The 18,935-nt window shown below is 43.0% G+C and overlaps 1 protein-coding gene across 1 annotated transcript in view; it reads right to left on the minus strand.

Annotated features, from left to right (window-relative positions):
• Positions 1 to 508: 508 nt before the first annotated feature.
• The window catches only part of THSD7B (thrombospondin type 1 domain containing 7B), a 326,234-nt gene continuing 307,807 nt past the window's right edge, over positions 509 to 18,935 (minus strand). Inside the window, exons 23-30 of the mRNA XM_051624219.1 lie at positions 15,437 to 15,582; positions 10,365 to 10,524; positions 9,880 to 10,053; positions 9,695 to 9,790; positions 8,578 to 8,660; positions 6,827 to 7,019; positions 3,226 to 3,313; positions 509 to 1,648 (exon numbers count right to left, since the gene is read on the minus strand). Of these exons, the coding sequence (XP_051480179.1) occupies positions 1,567 to 1,648; positions 3,226 to 3,313; positions 6,827 to 7,019; positions 8,578 to 8,660; positions 9,695 to 9,790; positions 9,880 to 10,053; positions 10,365 to 10,524; positions 15,437 to 15,582 (1,022 nt within the window). The 3' untranslated portion in view covers positions 509 to 1,566. The remainder of the gene's footprint in view (positions 1,649 to 3,225; positions 3,314 to 6,826; positions 7,020 to 8,577; positions 8,661 to 9,694; positions 9,791 to 9,879; positions 10,054 to 10,364; positions 10,525 to 15,436; positions 15,583 to 18,935) is intronic.

Consider the following 18,935-nt stretch of genomic DNA (forward strand, 5'->3'; position numbering starts at 1 on the left):
ACTCGCTCCAGCACCTCAATGTCCTTCCTGTAGTGAGGAGCCCATCTCGATTTGATGCTGCAGGAGAAATGCTGGATGGGTGGGATCCCAACCTGAGGAAGGAAACCTATCTCCAAGTCCATCACTTTTGATGAAGCTGTAATATTCAAGTCACTTTACAAAATTGTGAATAGCAACACAGCAAGACAAACACTGCTGTCTGCCCTGGTTAAAACCTCTTGTGTTCATCTGCTCTGAAGTAACCATGGGCTGAGAAGGACCATATAGGTGCTTGACTGGTAACAATTATTTTTTCTCTTCTAATTACTGGAATAAGCAGCAGCACTTCGTTAAAATTAAGACCAAGCATTCTCCAGATCTGCATTTTATACTTGCCTACAATATTTCCTTCACTAATCACTGCAGCCCAAAATATGCCAGAATTGTTTGAAATGCAGGTCCAGCCTCAGACACACAGACTAATAATGAATCTTGTTTGCATACATTTAATTCAACATACCAGAAGCAATTTTCTCGCTCTCTCTAGCACTTTTATTTGCTTATAAATACAAGTCAATACCACAAGATGGCACTTTCCCACTTGCAACACACACTATTATAAACACTTACCCTCTTCAAATGTTCCCAGATGTTTACAACATGTAACTTCTCAGTGGTTTCAAAACATTTAAAAAAGCAAGACCTTCTACAAACCGCATTTGTGTTTGATGTATATTAAATGAGGTCAAGTAATTAAATTCAAAAAAAGAATTTATAAATATTTCAGATAAGAAAATTTAAATACAAAAGCAGAGTTTGTGTTAATTAAACTGAATAACAATTTAAACTGGCCATAATGTATCTACATGGTTTAATTTAATTTAAAATACTTTTTCAACAATCAAATCCTTTAGCCATTCATCAAAACACTTATCTACTCAACTGTTTTAAAAATATTCTTGGTTAAGAAACCACCTATGCTTTTTCATAACAATCCTTATTCTGTCCTGTAGGTGGAAATGAAGCAAAATCATATTCCAGACTAGAAAACAGGATAAGAAGGAAGAAACTTTAAAAAAACCTGGTAAATTCAGACACTTCAACTCATTCTTCCTTGCATTTCTCAAAATACATGATCCAGTTGTAAAGTCTTCGAACGAAATGTAAACACTAGAAAACTCATTGTTGAAATATGTGAAGAATAAAGAACCCTGCACTAATATAGTGCATAATGATGCTGTGTCAAACTTGTCATTTACAGTAAATGTCACATTTTCCTCAGGATTGTCATGCCTTTATTTTTTACTAATTCCTTTTGATGCTTGTAGATTCTCTTTTTTTTTTTTTTTATTATTCCCATTGCTCAACAGGAAGAGATGCATTTTCTGGTCTCTTCAGAACAAGATCCAAGTCTTTGATTCCATTTTCTTTTAACAAAGAGGTGGCAAAATGTTAAGCTCACGATACTTCTGTTCTGCCCGGTATGTTACACATCAGGAGATTCCTCAAAAAACTGAGAAGTCGGAGAGTTCCAAGAAAGAAAGCAGTTAAGGCAGTTGATGTCTACATTTGGATTCCTTTTTTATGTTACATATCCATGTCTCCATCATAGGCTAAGGTTAGAGGCTTCTGCTGGGGAGGAGTGCTTTGATGCTGCTTGGTTTTTTTGCTGCAAGAAAAGAGATTTCAGGGAAAGAAATTATAAACATATAAAGCACAGAAACATCATCAAAACGCAAACTTCAACAGAAAATCAACTCTCCACACTGGCTATTTCCTTTTGTAATTAGGTGACTCTGGGGTACAGCAACTCTTTCCAAGCAAAACCATGTGGACCTGCTGGAGTGACCGTCGGGCGCGCGGTGCGGACACAGCCCATCGACACGGGCAGCCAGCTCTGCTCTTCAGCTTGGCAGGAATCAAGCATATTTGTCTCCTGTGTCTTCTCACAGCTGACAAAACAAGGAACACCTTGCAGAAAAACTGAAACAGGAACCATCTCGGATGTGGGATATTCTCTTTTTTTTCCTTTGGCACAGTACTGAAACTGCAATAATTATTACTGAGAAATACACTTCTTCGCCAGCCTTCGAGTGAGAGAGAACTATGTCATGTTACTTAAAAAACCCTCTCTATGCTCCACTGTGAAGCCACAAAGAAATGGCAGCTACATTGCTTGGAAAATAAGGAAGCTCCAAATCCTAAGCAGCAGCCAAACGCTGTTATTTAAGCTTTTAATTGAAGGGAGGGATTGAGAGAAAGAGAGTGAGAAAGAAAACAGTACTTCCAACCAGAGAGCACAACCTGTCAAACCAGCCTGAACACCCCAGCAGGGGCCACTGCTGCGCTGGAGGAGGGCAGACACCTCCCCACCAGTAAAGCTCAACACCAGTGATGCACTGGTGTAGACCAGGGCTTTGGTAGGCCTGGCACCCCACTGTAACAGTGGCTGGTAACAGCAGCTTTAGACACAGGATGTGTTTCCACCTGATGTATTCACTGAAAAAACCTATTTAGGGATTTCCTGAGTTGGAACATACATCTAGAAATCCACAATTAACACCAAGAGACCCCAGCTCCCACAAACTGTTATGCCATCTTTGAATCCATTTATCTTCCTGGCATGCAGAGTCCTTGGCAGCTGTAAGCTCACAAGGTAATAATGCACTGTGTGAAAAATAAAATCCTTTGTTTATTTTAAACAATCATTTCATCAGATGCCTCCCACTTCTTACATTGTGGGAAATAAAAATTCCCTAGCGTCCTTTTCTACTTCATTCAGGATTTCATAGATCTCTATTGTATTCCCACATCAAACATAATTTTCCAACTGAATGCTCCTGTTCTATTTAGTCCCTCCTTCAGCAAAAGCCAGCTCCTCGATCCAACCAGCCTCCTTGCCTTTTTTCAGTTTTACTTAATGTTTTTTTTTTAAATAACACAATAAAAAGCCCTTTCTAATCCCAGCAGAGGTCGCAAGAAAAGTAAGGGCCTATTGATAATAAAAAATAATTTCCCTTCATGGCACTTCTTCATGATTACACCAGATAGCATTTACAATTTAGAGAGTTTTGAATTACTTTGAGGTAGGGGCCAAATGAAGGCAGTTAAGTAACCCAAGCTCCATCCTTTCATAAAGCCTTGAGGATTAAATCTCTGCAACACAGAGGGCTGTGATGTATGTTGGATAGTTTTAAAAAAAGCAAACTAGCTTTTACTTAAGGACAAAATACGTGCTATACTCACCACATCAGGTAGGATGTAAAAATTAGGAAAACTATGATGAGGAACCCACCAGCTGATACTCCATATACCCATATCTTCAGTTTCCCATCTGTGGGAAATAAGGAAAAAGGACAGAGGGAGAAAAGAATAAAATTTATTCTGAAGGACACACATTCTTCAGAGATTAAAAGAAGAAAGGAAAGCACACAAGGAAAACTAGTAGCATCACTGATGTGAAACACAGCAAGGGGAACAATCCAGAAAACTCATAATTTAAATAGAAAAAAGATTCCTATAAAAATCAGTTTTCAAGACAAAGTCTTAACTTTGGTAAGGAGTGTAGATTTTCCTCAATGAGAACTGGAAATGAGCTCACGGTTTCTGCTCTCCACAGCAGCATTATTTCACAACCTCCCCCTGGCTGGGCTCCCCAGCTCATCAAGGGCAGCCTGGGCTGAGGGTGCAGCACAAGAACGACTACCCAGCCCCTGGAAAGGAGCAGGAAATAACTGCACTACAATTGCTCAGCAGCCCCCTGGCTGCTCAGGCAAAGGCAGTTCAATGTTGAGCTGATCCAGACAGAAAGGCAGGTAACACCTGACATGTTTAGCCTAAAGAAAAGAGGGCTGAGAAGGGATGGGATTGTTCTCCACAAATACTTGGGGGTCAACTGGGATAAACACCAGCAGCCAAAAGGGAACAAGCTACTTAGAGCTGAAAAAAGGCTTGGGGAACACATGGGAACAAATGCAGCTTAGAATAAAAACAAGAATATCCTTTGTAACAGTAAGAGGGATAAAGTTGTGCAACAGCTTTCTGGCTGGGCCAAAGGAGGCTTAATGGGCTGTAGGACAAGGTGAGGCTCTCAACAGGGCTGCTGCGGTGGCAAGAACTGCGGGCTCAGCCTGCGCCCCTGCAGGAACCTCTACAGGCACATGCCTGCTTGAGGGTGTTGAAACACTTCCTTCTGATAGGAAGTCTCAAAACACATTACTGGACAGCTCCTTAATTCCGAGCTTTGCATTAATAATAATACTACTTTTTAAAAGATCAGCATTTCTGGTTTTTTTGCTCCAGTCTGGCTGCACAGCTTTCCCTGTGGGGAGAAGCGGTGGTGTTTTTCCAAGCAGCAGCAGTCTGAGCTGAGCCTCATCAGCAGAGCTGGTAACACCTACTGGAGGCAGGACTATGAACCTGCACCCTGCCCATGGACACAGTTTGGTGGAGGCCATTTCAAACTAAGCCATGAGAGCAGGGAGTTACTTCACAGGACAACCATGGAGCCATTTTAAGTTATGTCTGGATGACGATTTTTTTCAAAAGGAAACATATTGAATCAGATCCCATTCTTTCTGTTTTGGTTTGTTTTTCTTCCAGGCTTTGTGGAAAGGCTGAGTACTTCCCACAAATTTTCTCCTCCAAACACTTACAGCCTATATCCCAGGTGGTATCTCCACTCGTCAGTATGGGTTGTTGTCTGGATCTTTTTTTGCTGAAGCCCAAGGTATGACATTCATTGCCCTCTCAACTGGAGATGGCCAAGAAACATTTAGCAGTCCTGCAAAGGGACTGTCACAGCCACAAAAAGGCATTCCCACCATGCCTGCTCTGAAGGCAGCTGTGCTCTCCATCAGCACAAAGGCATTGGACCATGTCATCCTACAACTTACACAATGCTATTTAAATTGCCTCTCAACATGGAAAAAGTTTCTGTACCTGACCTCTGGCCTCCCAGAGTGTGGTAAAGAAAGGAAAAACACAGCCTGACTCAAAATCAGTTCTGTGCACTCCTGCAGAGCCATTGAAAGAATAAAAACATCAGCCTCATTAAATTGTAATAACATTTGTGTTTCAAACTGTAACTGGGAAAAGAAATCCCAGATTAACTGGAGAAAGGCACATGTACTTTTACTGACAGATATAGGTCCTCAGATGTACACAACTGTCAAGGACTATGGTAGTGAAGGGTGGCAAATGCTGTCCATACAGGCAGCAGTCACCACAGACCTGCTCTTGTGAGTATAACTGGTAGGCAACAGCAGTTTCCTGGCTCAGCTAGCAGTAATTATTGCAAACTCCCAGACTAGTAAGCCTGAGAACGTGTTTAAAGGGAATTTGTCAGGAAGTTAAGACAAAAGGGAGTAATTTGAAGAGCACGAGCCTTGAGCTGGGGTCTGAAGGGCACGTACAGCCTGAAGAGTTACTTGCAGGATGCCATGGGGTTGGTGATACACTTAGAAGACATGAAACACCTTTAATCCTTTCCATATATTGTTTCTGTAACATTTCTGCCCTACAATTAAATAACCCCATGTGCTGTAAAAGCTCCCTAGTCCCTGGGGGAGAACTGGCTCACAGATGCTGCACTGAGGTCAAGCCCACCAGAAGCTTTCCAGGCTGCAGCCTTGAACACTGATTTTAAAAAGAGAGGACTGCAGCCTTCCCCTCTGCCTCTCTCCCTTTTTCTAAGCCCACAAAGGTACCAGCTGAAGAGATGACACCTATGTAAAGACAGCCTACGGAGGGGCACAGGTGCTGAAAAAAAGGCAATTAACCCCAAACCTGTGACTCAAACTGCTGGTGAACTGCGTGGGCTTCTGCATGCTGGGTTTGATCGAAAACCAGCCAGCTTGAAAAGGCTTTGGACCAAGCTCTATTAGCTCGGAGACTGTCAATGCAAAGGTTAACTACTGTATGCAAATCAAATATGTAAATGTAACATTCAAAGTGCGATCACATATATCAGACAGAATTACAGCTCCCTGAGTCCCATAACAGAACCTTTCGTTACATGTTTTCTGAAGTCTCGTGCTCATTACAAACTAATATGAAACAAATGCAATGTCAGGTAAAAGAAGAGGGGGAAGACCTCAGTATTTTAGAAAACGGGGAGAAAAGAATGTGTTTCAGTAAACTTTGACACACCTGACACCTTCATCTCCCATTTTCAAGTTCTATTTGCATTTATTTTGAATAATTAACCTTGCAAAATAACAGTCAATGTGGTAATCAGCTCTTACAGCTACAGTGCCAGTACTGGGGACCAGTCTGGGCACATCCAACTGGTTCCAACTGGGAAGCATTTTATGGTGTGGAAATCAAAGAACCGTATGGGATGTGCTCCTTAGGCACAGCAGCTTGTCTGCTATTTGTGGTGTTTCCTTTTAATATCTTAACTTCAACAGTAAAACCCCTAAACTCTAGAATTTCATATACTCTTTAAATATGGCAAGAAACAACCAATGTCTTCTTTAATGAAATCTTAAGTACTTTCTGCTCTGAATCTTCTGAAGCGCGTGATCAGTATCTTTCCTGGTCCAAACATATTACTTCTGGAAACATAATCAGATAATAGTTCAAAGCATCCCCCCAAATCACCTATGAGTATACTTTTTGCAAAATATTATTGCTTCTTTCTGTCTTTTCTATCTCTCAACATAAGAGGTTGTGATTACTCTGTATGGGCACAAAGGAATGAAAGCTGGCATGCAAGTCAGAAACTCTGAGGCTGCTCTGCAGCTCCCAGACACTATCTCTGATGCTACGATCTACAAAACTTGTGCCTTTCTTCTACAGAAACATTTTAAAGACAATTTATTCCATTCATATTTAAGTTTTTCACCTGGATTAAAAGGTTGAATAGACCATCCTTTGAAAATGTCATGCATTTTTGAGTTGACAGGTTTATTTTTTCCAGCAATGGTCTTAACATCAGCTTTCTTATCTTCTAAACCTGGTACCTTCATGCAGTAATCCAGGAAACCATTTGAGCTCATTATTTCGGTATATCCTCTCTCACAGCCGCAGACTCCTCCCTAGGCAAATAAAAGGGAATTCAGTATTAAACCAAACAGCATCTTCTTGCAGAACAGTGCAAACTGTAAGCAAACTAGGAAGAAACAGCAAGATATACCCGTGACATTAAACATCGCCACCAAACAAGCCAGGAATTGGTGCCAGCAAACACATTTCAGTTCAAAAACCAAAATATATTTGGGGAATTGGCTGAAAAAACGAGTCAGTAATTACAGAGAAACCCAACATGGCACATTTTCCACCTAACAGGCTCAATAACAGGCGTCTGTGGCTTGATCTAAACTCCTCTTGTCAATAACAATTTTCCCACTGACCCTGCTGGGCATTACAAGAGTCAAACAAGAAAGAAACAATCCCGCTTCAGACCCAAACCCTCCCCATGAATTTCCATTCCAGTGTTTCACAGGGTTCTCTGAATGAAGCTGTCTCTCCAATGACCAAATAACCACTGCCTGGTATCAGTCTAAGCAGTTTCTTCAAGGGGTTTCTTAGAAGTCTGTGATTCACTAGAGATACTCCATTTTCTTGATACCTACTTCAAAACAGCTTTTTTAGTTTGCTTTTCTTTGCTAATTATCTTACAATTACAATGCCTGTCTGTGGGTCTGATGCACGCGGTTACGAACCAAACAGGCAATCCATTTACAGACTCTTGTGTTAAGAATTTAACTCTGGACATCAGTTTTGTGGCCACAACATCCCCCACTTGTTGACAGACATAACCCTGATAAAAACTGGATAAAAGCTGAGGTCTCAAGAGTTCTTATAGCTAATAAATTCATACTTACCCATCCCTTTTATGTACCTGCAGGCTCTGAACACTCTCACAACCACCCTCTCAGACAGATTCAGTTGCCCACGAGGTACTTCCCAGTTGCAATTCCTCAGCTGAAGCTGAGAGCTGGGGAGGCTATTTTCAAAACATAAAATTTCTAAACCCCAACTGCCCCTGGCTACTTTAAGGATTCTGGATTGTAGACGCCATCACAGCACTGACACGGATAAGGCATTTGGGAAGCTCTTAACTCTGGAGTTGGGTACTGCAGGAAGGGACATGTGCAACCTGTGGACTCACGTTTGCTCAGCAGAAATGGCAGTGGCTCCACCATTCAGCAAGTCCTGCAGATGCTCAACATTCCAGCAAAAACGGTCACCCCCAGGTTTTGCTTGAGAAGGGATGGTGGGATCATGCTGCTACACCTTCCCTGTGCTCATGGGGGCTCTTGGCCAGGAAGGAACAGAAGAGGACATACTCCTATCTCCTCTCTAACAGAATTTTTAAGCAGTCCATTTTCTACAGGACAGTACAAAAACATGCAATGGAAATTAAGCAAGAGGTTCTCAAACCCCTGCACAGAACAAAACCAAGCTTATAACAGCACATAAATACTCGTTGGTGCAGGTTTATGGTTTCCTTGCAGACTGAAATTCCCACAGCTTCCTCGAGGTGGTATCATGGACACGCTAATGGTCTCGGAGTGCAGTTAAGATAGAGAAGCTAAGTGGATAGATTTTGCAGGGTTAATTTCTCAACCCCGTTCTGCAGCGAGCAGTTACCTGTGTGCAGTAGGAGAAGGGTTTGGTGCAGGCTGGGCTGCAGTGCCGAACCTCAGCAGGTTTCATCCCAGGAGCGCATCCTCCTGCAACAGAGAACATTGAGTGCCTTCAAGGGCATGCTGGAAAATGCTTGTGCCTTGGACCACAACAGTGCAAGAAGTGCTTGCTTGCTTATTTTACACAGTTAAATACTAGTCTATTGAGCAAATTAGCATAGTATCTCTAGGCACTGCAGTAATTAATTTGCCTTAACAAGGCAGGGAATTATTATCATACCTATCTTGTTAATGGATAACAGAGATATACAGATTTAAGCTATTTGCCACAGGCCACATAGGAAGTTGGGGACAGAATCCGGAATTAGATGCAGATCTTCTGTGTCCTCATTAATGTCTTATCTACATAGAAAGACATAATCCACAGAATGTCTTTGCCCATCCTCACTTGGGGAAGTCTGTGCTTCTATGGGAGTAAGAACATGTTAATGAGTTCTTAACTACTTGCCAACCTTTGCACATAAAACTTTTGTTATTATACTAACTAGTCTTTATAAAGGGAACTAGGTAAGGACATCTGCATTTTCCTTTCTACTCTCGCCTCATTTACCCTGTGCGTACTCAGAGATGTGCAAGCCCTGCTGCCTTTGCCAAGCTCTCATGGAGCTTCAAAGTGCTGACCATGAACTTGCCTTTTCATCCTGCACAGGCAGAATTTGTAGGTCACAGCAACAGCAGGAATCTCACAGTTTGAGCAAGTTGAGATTCCTGTGTGCTGAACAGAATAAGAGAAGCTGTACAGAAGCTGTACCATACGTGTGATGTTCTCTTCCATTCTCCACAGTTGCAGGAAGGCTGCACTAAGGGCTGTGCAAGCCAGCCCAGGCAGCCCTTTTAGTCTATGTCCACTCATTCCTCCTGTGACCAACCCAACAAGGAGGAGTAACTCGCCTAAATTCTCTCACGTATTACATGTGTGATGTTGGCTTAACAGCACGGCTGGTGAGCTCCCATCTCTCTGTCCTACACATAAATCTGAACTGAAATTCTGCAGGAATGAGGAAGGATGTCCAACTCCCCTCTGAGCAACTAATGCAGAAGGAGAAGACTTGTGGCTATACCCGTGACATTGACTCCATCGGAGCGCTGACACCACACCGTGCGGATGTTGTCTCGCCAAAGGCTGGTTTTCCACAGGTAGTTATAGCACTTCCCTCCTGCAACATCAACGCCTGTTAGTTTTCCCCTTGCAACAAGACCAGAGAAAACTCTAGAGCAGGAGGAAGCAGCACTGTGGCCACGCTACCTGAGCAAGGCCGTGTTTCCATCGCTTGCCCCGAGCAGCTCTCCTGGTCCTCAGGAGCCTGGACCACGAAGGCCCTGGATCGAGACTGGCGCCCCGTTGTCTCGAAGCTCCTGCCATTGATGCAGGTGAGCTCGCAGGAGCTCCACTCTGACCACTCTGTCAGGTGGCAGTCACCTGCACGTTGAAAGAATAAATCACAGCCTTTCAAAAGGAATCAGTCTGAAAGGATGTGCTAAGCCCACAACAGCTTAAGAGGGAAATACCCCAATTTATCACCCAGTGTTCTGATTTTCTGCTTCACGGGGAATTCCTTTTTCTCATAAAACAAGGTAAGCCATTTCAGGTGATCTAGAAACAGCAGACTGAGCATTTACCAGATCTGATGATTATTACAACAGCTGGTAGGACTCAAGAGCTATGGAAGCATCTCCACCTCAGACAGCTACCACAGGCAAAAACGCACCGTGACGTTACAAAGCCTTTACCTGGGCAAGGCACAGAGCACGGTAACTGCAGCACGCTCTCTTTTGATGGCAGCTCACCACACAATGCATCTTCTACTGGTTTGGATGCAGCAGAAACAGATGCATCATGCACTACACATGTGAGGTTGCGGACTTGCAATCCATCTCCACACTGGCCACCCTACAAAATGACAGAAAGGAACAGAGAGACACATTGCTGACATTAGCAGATGATGGAAGAAACACAGGTGATTCCACCTAAAAAGACTTGAAAGATACAAATTTGGTCTTTGGGCTGCAGCAGCATCACCAGTTATGGGAAGAGATGGAGATCTCTGCATGCATCTCTACGGAAGCTCAGAAGCAGGGGCAGAGCCACACAGAAAAGTTTCTGGTAACAAAAGCAGAAGAGGTGGACACCATAAAAGATTAATACTGTCTTTGGGAATGGCCCTTCATGCCTCTTACTAGACCTAGTGAATTTACTGATTCCCAGTTAGTGCCCAGTTACTTGAACACAGAAATACTTGGCTTCTCTAAAGAAGCCAAGAGCCAAGCCTGCCCAAAAGGAATGGACGTTTCACCTCCTTTGAAGACACAGCCCAAGAGCACTTGCACCACTTAAACCCTGATACAGCAAAAACACTTTAGCACATTAAACCAGACAGCAGGGGTTATTGCACACTGGGCTGCTCGTATAATTTCTTAAAGGGAGCTACTGGTTCTGCAACAGATAAAAATCACCAACTGGTGTCACATGCTCTATTGAGACATCATCCAAAGTCAGGCATAGCCTGTGAGCACTGAACCCCCCCGAACAAGGAATAGGAGGCTCCACTGGAGCCACTCCATGCTTGTCAGCCCAACTCCAAAACACTTAGTCATACACCAGACCCCTTCCTGAAGAAGACTTCCTTTAGTGGAAAATCAGTATCATTTGGCTAAAGCAATCACAAAACCACAGAATAGTTTTGGTTGGAACAGACCTCTAAGATCATCAAGTCCTATCATTAACCCAGCACTGCCAAGTCCACCACTAAACTATGTCTCTAAGCACCACATCTGTATGTCTTTTAAATCCCTCCAGGGGTGGTGACTCCACCACTGCCCCGAGCAGCCTGATCCAGTGCCTGGCAACCCTTTTGGTGAAGAACTTCTTCCTAATATCTAATCTAAACTTTCCCTGGCACAACTTGAGGCCATTTCCTCTTATCCTATCACTTGTTCCTTGGGAGAGAGAATGATCAAGGGCTGAGGATGCTGTGAGAGCTGAAGCACAAAGGCTACTTGTAGAGGCTGGAATTGTTTCATTCTCATCTGAAAAACAGAGCTGCAGTGGTGCTTGAGGTGCACACCTTAAACCTGCCTGATGCTTCACAAACACGCGCCCAAAGCCTGGTGGAAACTGGCACTTTACAAAACTCAGTAAATAAAACTCCGGGAGGATGAAATGTTGCTTGTTATGTAACCAAGGAAAGTGCTCCTTCAGATCACTTGGCAGTGGATTCTTTTAAAATAATGGACTCTATCTGGAGAACTGCCTGGCCCCCATGGAGCACATCCCCCCAGCAGTGTGTTTGCTAGCAGGAAGGGCTCTCCTGCACATACCTGGCAGCTCTTTCATTCTTTCCATCCCTTCTGTGGCAAACGTACAATGAAATGGAAACAAAAGCACAAGTAGCTGGGTGTAGAGCAGCTGCTAATCAAAAGCATCTGAAAGAAGTATCAGTGTAGACTTACTAGATGCAGGCAGATTTCAAGTTTTTAACACCATGTTTCGCTTCAGTCAGTACGTAGCTTACTGTTCTAAATTATTGCTTCACCACTGAAACCTCTATTGTGGTCTGAGATTAATGGTGTGTGAATAACTCATGGGGCTGTCAGCTGGCTTAGAGCTCTGAGAGATGGCTGGAGGAAAGAGAAGACAATGTGGAGAAAATTCTTGGGGGAAATGGGCACTAATCAACCTGCAGTTTACTGCCAGCTCAAAGGGGCTCAAGGAACAACTAAAGAGTAGTGGAAATTACAAAAAAAGTTTTAAAAATTATACTTGCTCTTATACAAACAACATATTAGTATTTATATGCTTATTAACTGGTAAATAGTTGTATGAATAAAGAGATATAAATCACAGGAAAAAACAGGGTATTTTTTTGGTATGCCAGTCTCCACTATAAAAGTCCATGTGCTTCAAAGCAACATTCTTCATTCTTCTATCATGAAGTACTGGAAATACACTCCCATTTTCTAATGTTTCCAATAAAAAACAAATAGAAACCATGGACCCTCAAACAATTCCAAATATAAACATTTGCTTTTTAACAGTGGCTTCCATTTGCTTGCTTTCCTTCCAGACCAGCAGTATGTTTTTACAATCATACAGTCAATCATGGAATGCTCTGAGTTGGAAGGGACCTTAAGGATCATCTAGTTCCAAACCCCCTGCCATGAGCACGGACATCTTTCACTAGACCAATTAACTGAACACTCTTAAAAGATAAAATGCCATCCTGACATTTATAGAGGAAGATGGGTTTTCCTACATTTAGCAAGGTCATAAGCAATGCAGGAGGGCTGTGTTATCTTCCTTATCATTCTCACAATTATTCATGTCCCCAAAATTATACATTTGAAGGTCTAATTAATAGGTGTTGAATGAGTGGAAGAACACTCCATAAATGGCACAATGAGGATGCAGGGAACAGCTGCTAATCAGAGGAGAACTGCCAAGGAGATGATCACATACTCAAAACTCAGGGGATCAAATCTGTATTGTAAATGTTCTTCCTTGGGAGATGCGATCATTGGAGGTTTGCCTAGAACCAGGATTTGCCTCTTGAGTCATGAGCTCCTGACAAGAAATATGCAAGGGTTTTACTTCCAGGGGGGATTCCCTCCAGTGGGTTGCTAGAATTTCTACTCTGACCCTGTGGCGAGTGCAGAACCCACCCTGGGGTCCCTAAACACAGCCTGGAGGTATGGGCTGCATGGAGCCTCTACTTCTCATCCCCCTCATCCCAACTGACCACTGGTAAAATAAGGAGAAGGTTGACACCACGACTGTGCTTTGACAGGCAGGTATCTTTTGAACTGACCAACATACTAACAGCATCTGCACAAACCTTCTCTCATGTCACCCACTGACACTTGCCACGTTTAACACAGTAATAAGACAGGAGTCCTAATGACACAGTCCTAATGAGATGCTTCGCCTTTGAGAGAAGTTTTCCCTTTTCAGCTTTTACTGGGGTTCACAGAATCATAGAATGCCAGGTTGGAAGGGACCTCGAGGATCATCTGGTCCAACTTTTCTAGGCACTACTACAGTTTATATGAGGTAGCTCAGCACCCTGTCAAGCTGAGACTTAAAACTGTTCAACATGGGGGAATCTATCACTTCCCTTGGGAGACTATTCCAGCGTTTGATTGTCCTCATGGTGAAAAATTTACCTCTTGTGTTCATGTGTGTTCACAATTACTTTAGGCAGAGTTGCTCAGGCAATACTTTCCCAAGTTGATGAGCATTTCATCAGCTAAAAGCTTTCTCTAAGGAGGAAGCATTGTGTGATCACATTTAAGGGAGTACTTTAAAACACATTGGAGAGGATGGCTTCTTAGTCTTCTTATGAATATTAGGCAGCTGGTGCTTCATAATGTCTAGCTACTTTACTTTTATTCCTTTAATGGAAAAATTATGAACAGTGTCAGCTGCTGCTATTTATTTTTTTTTCCCTAATTGGGGTAAATAACTTTAAAACAAGTAAGAAACTGATTAATGGAATGTAACTCTTTAAGATCAAGTGTATTGGCCATTTCCCCAGTTCTGCAACTCTCTGAAGTCAGCAGCAATGCCCCACGTCCCTGGAGCTGTGTCTGTGACACGTGTGATCACCTGGAGACCAACACACTGATTCCTGTACTGTGAAAATCAGCAACACTTGGCAGGCTCTATTTCTGAACATGCAGACATCTCTAATCATTCATATGAAGTTAATTTAGCATAAAAGTAGTCCTTCTACCTTAAGACATGCAGTCTCAAGTTATCTCATAAAACAGAGAAAAATATTTTAGCCTTGTAACTGTCTTGCTTATATTAGCTTATTTCACAAAGCATCCTTGAAAACGGGGCTTCTGAAAGCTTTCTTTAGGAAGAAAGCTTAAGCTTCTTCTCCAGGAAAGGAAAGTAATAAATCACCCTGTATTTATGAACTACATTTAATGCCTAAGCACCTCATTAAAGAGAAGTGAACACGAATAAAATGGCTCCCCTCCAAAAGAAAGCCAAAGACAGAGAAACTACATTACATTAAATTAAGGAGGGAAGCAGGCTGTATCTCACTGAAAGCGTGGGATGGTATGTGGGTTAGGGAAGGCTGTGATTACTTGCTCTGAGCTGAAGTTTGCCTGGGTTCTGGATGCACACACTTTTAATCTGCACGATGTGTTATTTATCCGGAGTATGCCAGGTCATTAATTCAGCTTCCCTACTAATTCTTTTATCAGCTCTGTGAGCTCCTACAGTTGAAGGTCTCTTCCCTAACGTGTGACAGAATTTGCTTACGTTAGCTGGGCAAAGTATCAGCTGATGTTATTCTTTTGTTATATTTATGTTATACATAAATAAATACTGAGCGCAGTGCATCGCAAGACAGCATCGACATCCCTACCTGCCAGGAGCTGTTGTTCATTATATAAAATACAAACATATTTCTGTTTCCCTGGTCTCGAACTGTCCGAAACCCAGGTCACATATTGGAAGCCTGGGAAAACCCTGGCTATCTCTTCTGCCAGCCCAATATTCACCACACGTCCACCTGCAGCGTCTAGAAACCACGCCGGTGCGGCGGGCAGCAGAGCAGGAAGCACAAGGGATTTGTCTCCACGGGCGCTGTTGTCTCCAGCCTCCTACACGGTGTCATGTGCAGAAGCAGCCGCAGATCGGCACAGAGGTCCTGTCCCCCGGGGCCAGACAGGGCGTTCTGCTGCCCACACCCCGGGTTCTCCCACCAGCACCTCCGGAGAGGCTTCCAGCAGCACAAGGGGCTCTGCCCGAGAAACGCAACCCCGCTCCCCGCCCGCCCCACGAGCCGTACCTGGAGGCGGCAGCGGGACCAGGGCCCGGGCCGCCAGCCGTAGCAGGGCCGCACCGGGCAGCCGCGCTGCTGCCGCAGCGGCTGCGGGCAGGGCCGGCCCCCGCCGGCCGCCGGGAGCAGCACCGAGCGGGCGCGAACCATCCGGCCTGCGGGAGGGAGGGAGACGGGGTGGGAGTGGGTGTGAGAGTGAGTGTGAGAGTGTGAGTGTGAGAGTGAGAGTGTGAGTGTGAGCATGTGAGAGTGAGTGGGAGTGTGATTGTGAGAGAGAGTGTGAGAGAGTGAGAGCGAGGGAAACAGTGTGAGAGTGTGAGTGTGAGAGAGTGAGAGTTTGTGTGAGAGAAAAAAATTAGAGAAAGACAAAGAAATAGAGAAAAAGAAAAAAAAAGGAAGAGAGGGAAAGAGAGGGAGAGAGAGAGAGAGGAAAAGAGGAAGATGAAGAAAGGAAGGGAGAGAAAGTGAGAGAGGAAGAGAAAAAGAAAACAAACAAATTTGATTATTTACCATTTTTTTTCTAGTTCATGTTCCACCACTAAAGTCAGTTACAAAAGCAATGAATTGGGAAGACTATCTGGATGCAATTGCTAAGTCTCAAGTGATGCACTGGTATTTTCAAATGCAGTTTCTGAAAAAAGTTGTGTATGTTTCCAAAATACATTATTTGTTTATTCAACACATATAAATACTTGGCTAAATCGTGATAATTAAATATGACAAGGAAATACTTATGGCAGCACCACTTCTAACATGACATATTCAGTATGTTTCCAGAGGTTTTTAACAAGTGGAATTTTCTTTTTATGACCAATTATGTGCACATAATTTGAAAACTGCAAACAGTCTTGGGGTTATTACCATCCATAACCACTTCTGCCATGTCCATTAAAATCCTATTTATTAGTGGTGAAAACTTCTTCAGCCACTGAATGGGAAAAGCAATTATGTTACTACTTGTGAAATAATAAAACTGAACATATTCATTTAAGTTACAGCTATTCCACTTCTGTCTCCTTTGCTGTCCATTTACGTCCAGGAATGTTTTCCACTCAAAATGTTGCAATTAGAGTCCCGTCTGCAATTAAAGAGAAAAGGGGCTGGGGAGTAGAAAGCCCTTCTGAAACGAGATGCAGAAGATTGTGCTGTGGGTGAAATTTCTGCCTTGGCTTTCAATAGGTGCGGATTTGAGAAGCAGTTAAAAAAATAAAAGCTGTGGGTAATAAGGGCAGACACAAGCAGCAAGACAGATGCAAGAAGTGATTAGTAACTGCCTACAGAGCTGTGTTACCCAAAACATTTTAGCAAATAAAAATTAAAAGCAGACACAACTGAAAAAGCTACTGAAGGATACCTTAGCAAGCTCTCTTACCTTCACAATGCCTTTCTCTTGCACTGACTCATCAAATCCCACTTTTAAACCCATTTAAACCAATTTTAAGACTTCTTCCCTTTCCAATTCTAATCCCCTGGACCTGGGGAGTTTGTAACAGAAGTGATGATAAAAGCTCTTATCCACATGACTGTGCATTCAGCCATCACGGAATCAGATGCATTAAGAGGTGGAAAAAAATCCTACCAGCTGAGAGGAAAGGTAAGGAACTCCTGTGGTTCACAGGGGTAAGAGCAAGGGAAAAGAAACCCCTCAGCAGCCAAAATTAGCTGTGTGTTCCTCCCCAGCAACAGACTGGAGATTTTGCTGGCTTCTCCTTAATTCTGAATGCTGAAAGCAATGGAAAAAGCTCCTTGGGAAACACGTGGCCATGGGGTGCTGCGGGTGCCCTGGGCAGATGGTCTCCCTGGGCAGGGAGCTCGACAGCACCATTGACACCAGCCCCTACATGGAAAAGAAGGTCTCCTAAGGTTAAAAGATCCAGTTTCATTAGGAGGGACTTGAAAGCCTGAAGCATTCACCAGGCTATTTTAATTAACTATCTCCTTTCGTACACTCTTTTAAATATCCTTCTAGCAAAATGTAAATGGGAAGATCATTTAATAGAAAACATGGTTTCCCTTTGAAGAGGAATTAATAACCATTCTGTATTTGTTTACATTTTATTTTCCTACAGTTGGTTATCCAAACCATTTAAACTCACTACACTCACACTGGTCAGCTTGTGTTTGACTCATTTAGTCTATTACTTTCTTTACATACTGTGAAAAAATAATTGAAGAAAGCAATTCCATTTAAATTTTTCTTTGCACAAGCACTGCAGGGAGTTTCTTACAGCTCTGATTTTTGTTCTCACTCCACAAACATTACCTAGGTGCTCAGATACCACTCAAGTGGCAGAAAACCTGCCCATTTTTAGTTTTTAAATACCTAATCTTTTGTAGCCTGTGGAATCTCACTGCATCTGAAATGAATTTTCTTCCAATGCAAACTCTGGAAGAGTTAAAGAAATCCTAGTTATTATTTTTATTTCCCAGTGAATTTTTCTTTACTTTGCCAACAAATTGGCCACATCTCTCATTCCTCTGCTCTGCAGTGTTAAATGATACAAAACTTGAGACACAAAGTGTGCTGAGAAAAAGTATTTCTTCATATCCTCAAATTTGTCATTAGCTTTGAAAAGGGAAAAAAAAAAAGAGGCTAGTTTTGTTAACAATGGTCACTTCAAATTCTGGTTTGCATCAGCATCTAAAATTTCATCTCAGAAACACAGGATCATATTTTCAAATCAGACGTGTTACCCCTCAAAAAAATTCTTGCCATTCCTTGCCTTTTATGCCCACAAAGTGATGCATCATGGCTGAAACCAAGATGATTAGAATTCCTGCTAGAGTTCATCCCAGTCAAAATTAGTGACACGTTGTTGTTAGCTGTTTGATGAGCAGAGCGCACAGCACAGCCCTCCAGGCAACCACAGGGCTAGAGCAGGGATCCAGTTACCTACATACAGCCCTGGAGATCACATCAGGTCACAAGCCAATGGGACTGGTGATAAATGGGGCTCTTCATCTACTTCTCAGTCCCTCCAGCAGGCACTGGGGCACCCACAGCTCAGGGAGAGGTTCTGGTGGCCCCTCTTCCAACGTCTCCCAACGCCGTAAGACTGAAGCTCAATGAGTTTGAGTAGCAAGCAAGGAAAAGTCACTTCTTCAGAAGGCAAAACCAAAAATGTTTTCCCACATTGGTGATGAATCAATGAAAAATGTAACCACCACACTGTTCAGTCGTGTGCAGCATTGTCCCCCTCATTTCTGCCCCACAGGTCAGCCTGGTGTTGGGGTGCACGTCTCCACAGCCCGTTACAGGCTTCTCTGGGCACTGAGGACTGAGCAGGGCACGGCAGCGTGTTCAGCCCGGGGTAACTCAGGTAAATCCCAGTACTTGGCTGCTGAAGGCAGCTTTATGAGTGGCAAAGCATGGGGTTAGTGGGGTTTATACACTTTAGCACTCCTGTCAGGCAACCTGGGAGAAATCATATGGGACTGGAAAACATTTTTGTAGAAAAATTCATTTGTATTCATTTGCCTTAACAAAGGAAATACAATTTGCTGCTCA

Source organism: Apus apus, chromosome 6, assembly GCF_020740795.1.
Source record: "Apus apus isolate bApuApu2 chromosome 6, bApuApu2.pri.cur, whole genome shotgun sequence".
NCBI classification, from domain to species: Eukaryota; Metazoa; Chordata; class Aves; order Apodiformes; family Apodidae; genus Apus; species Apus apus.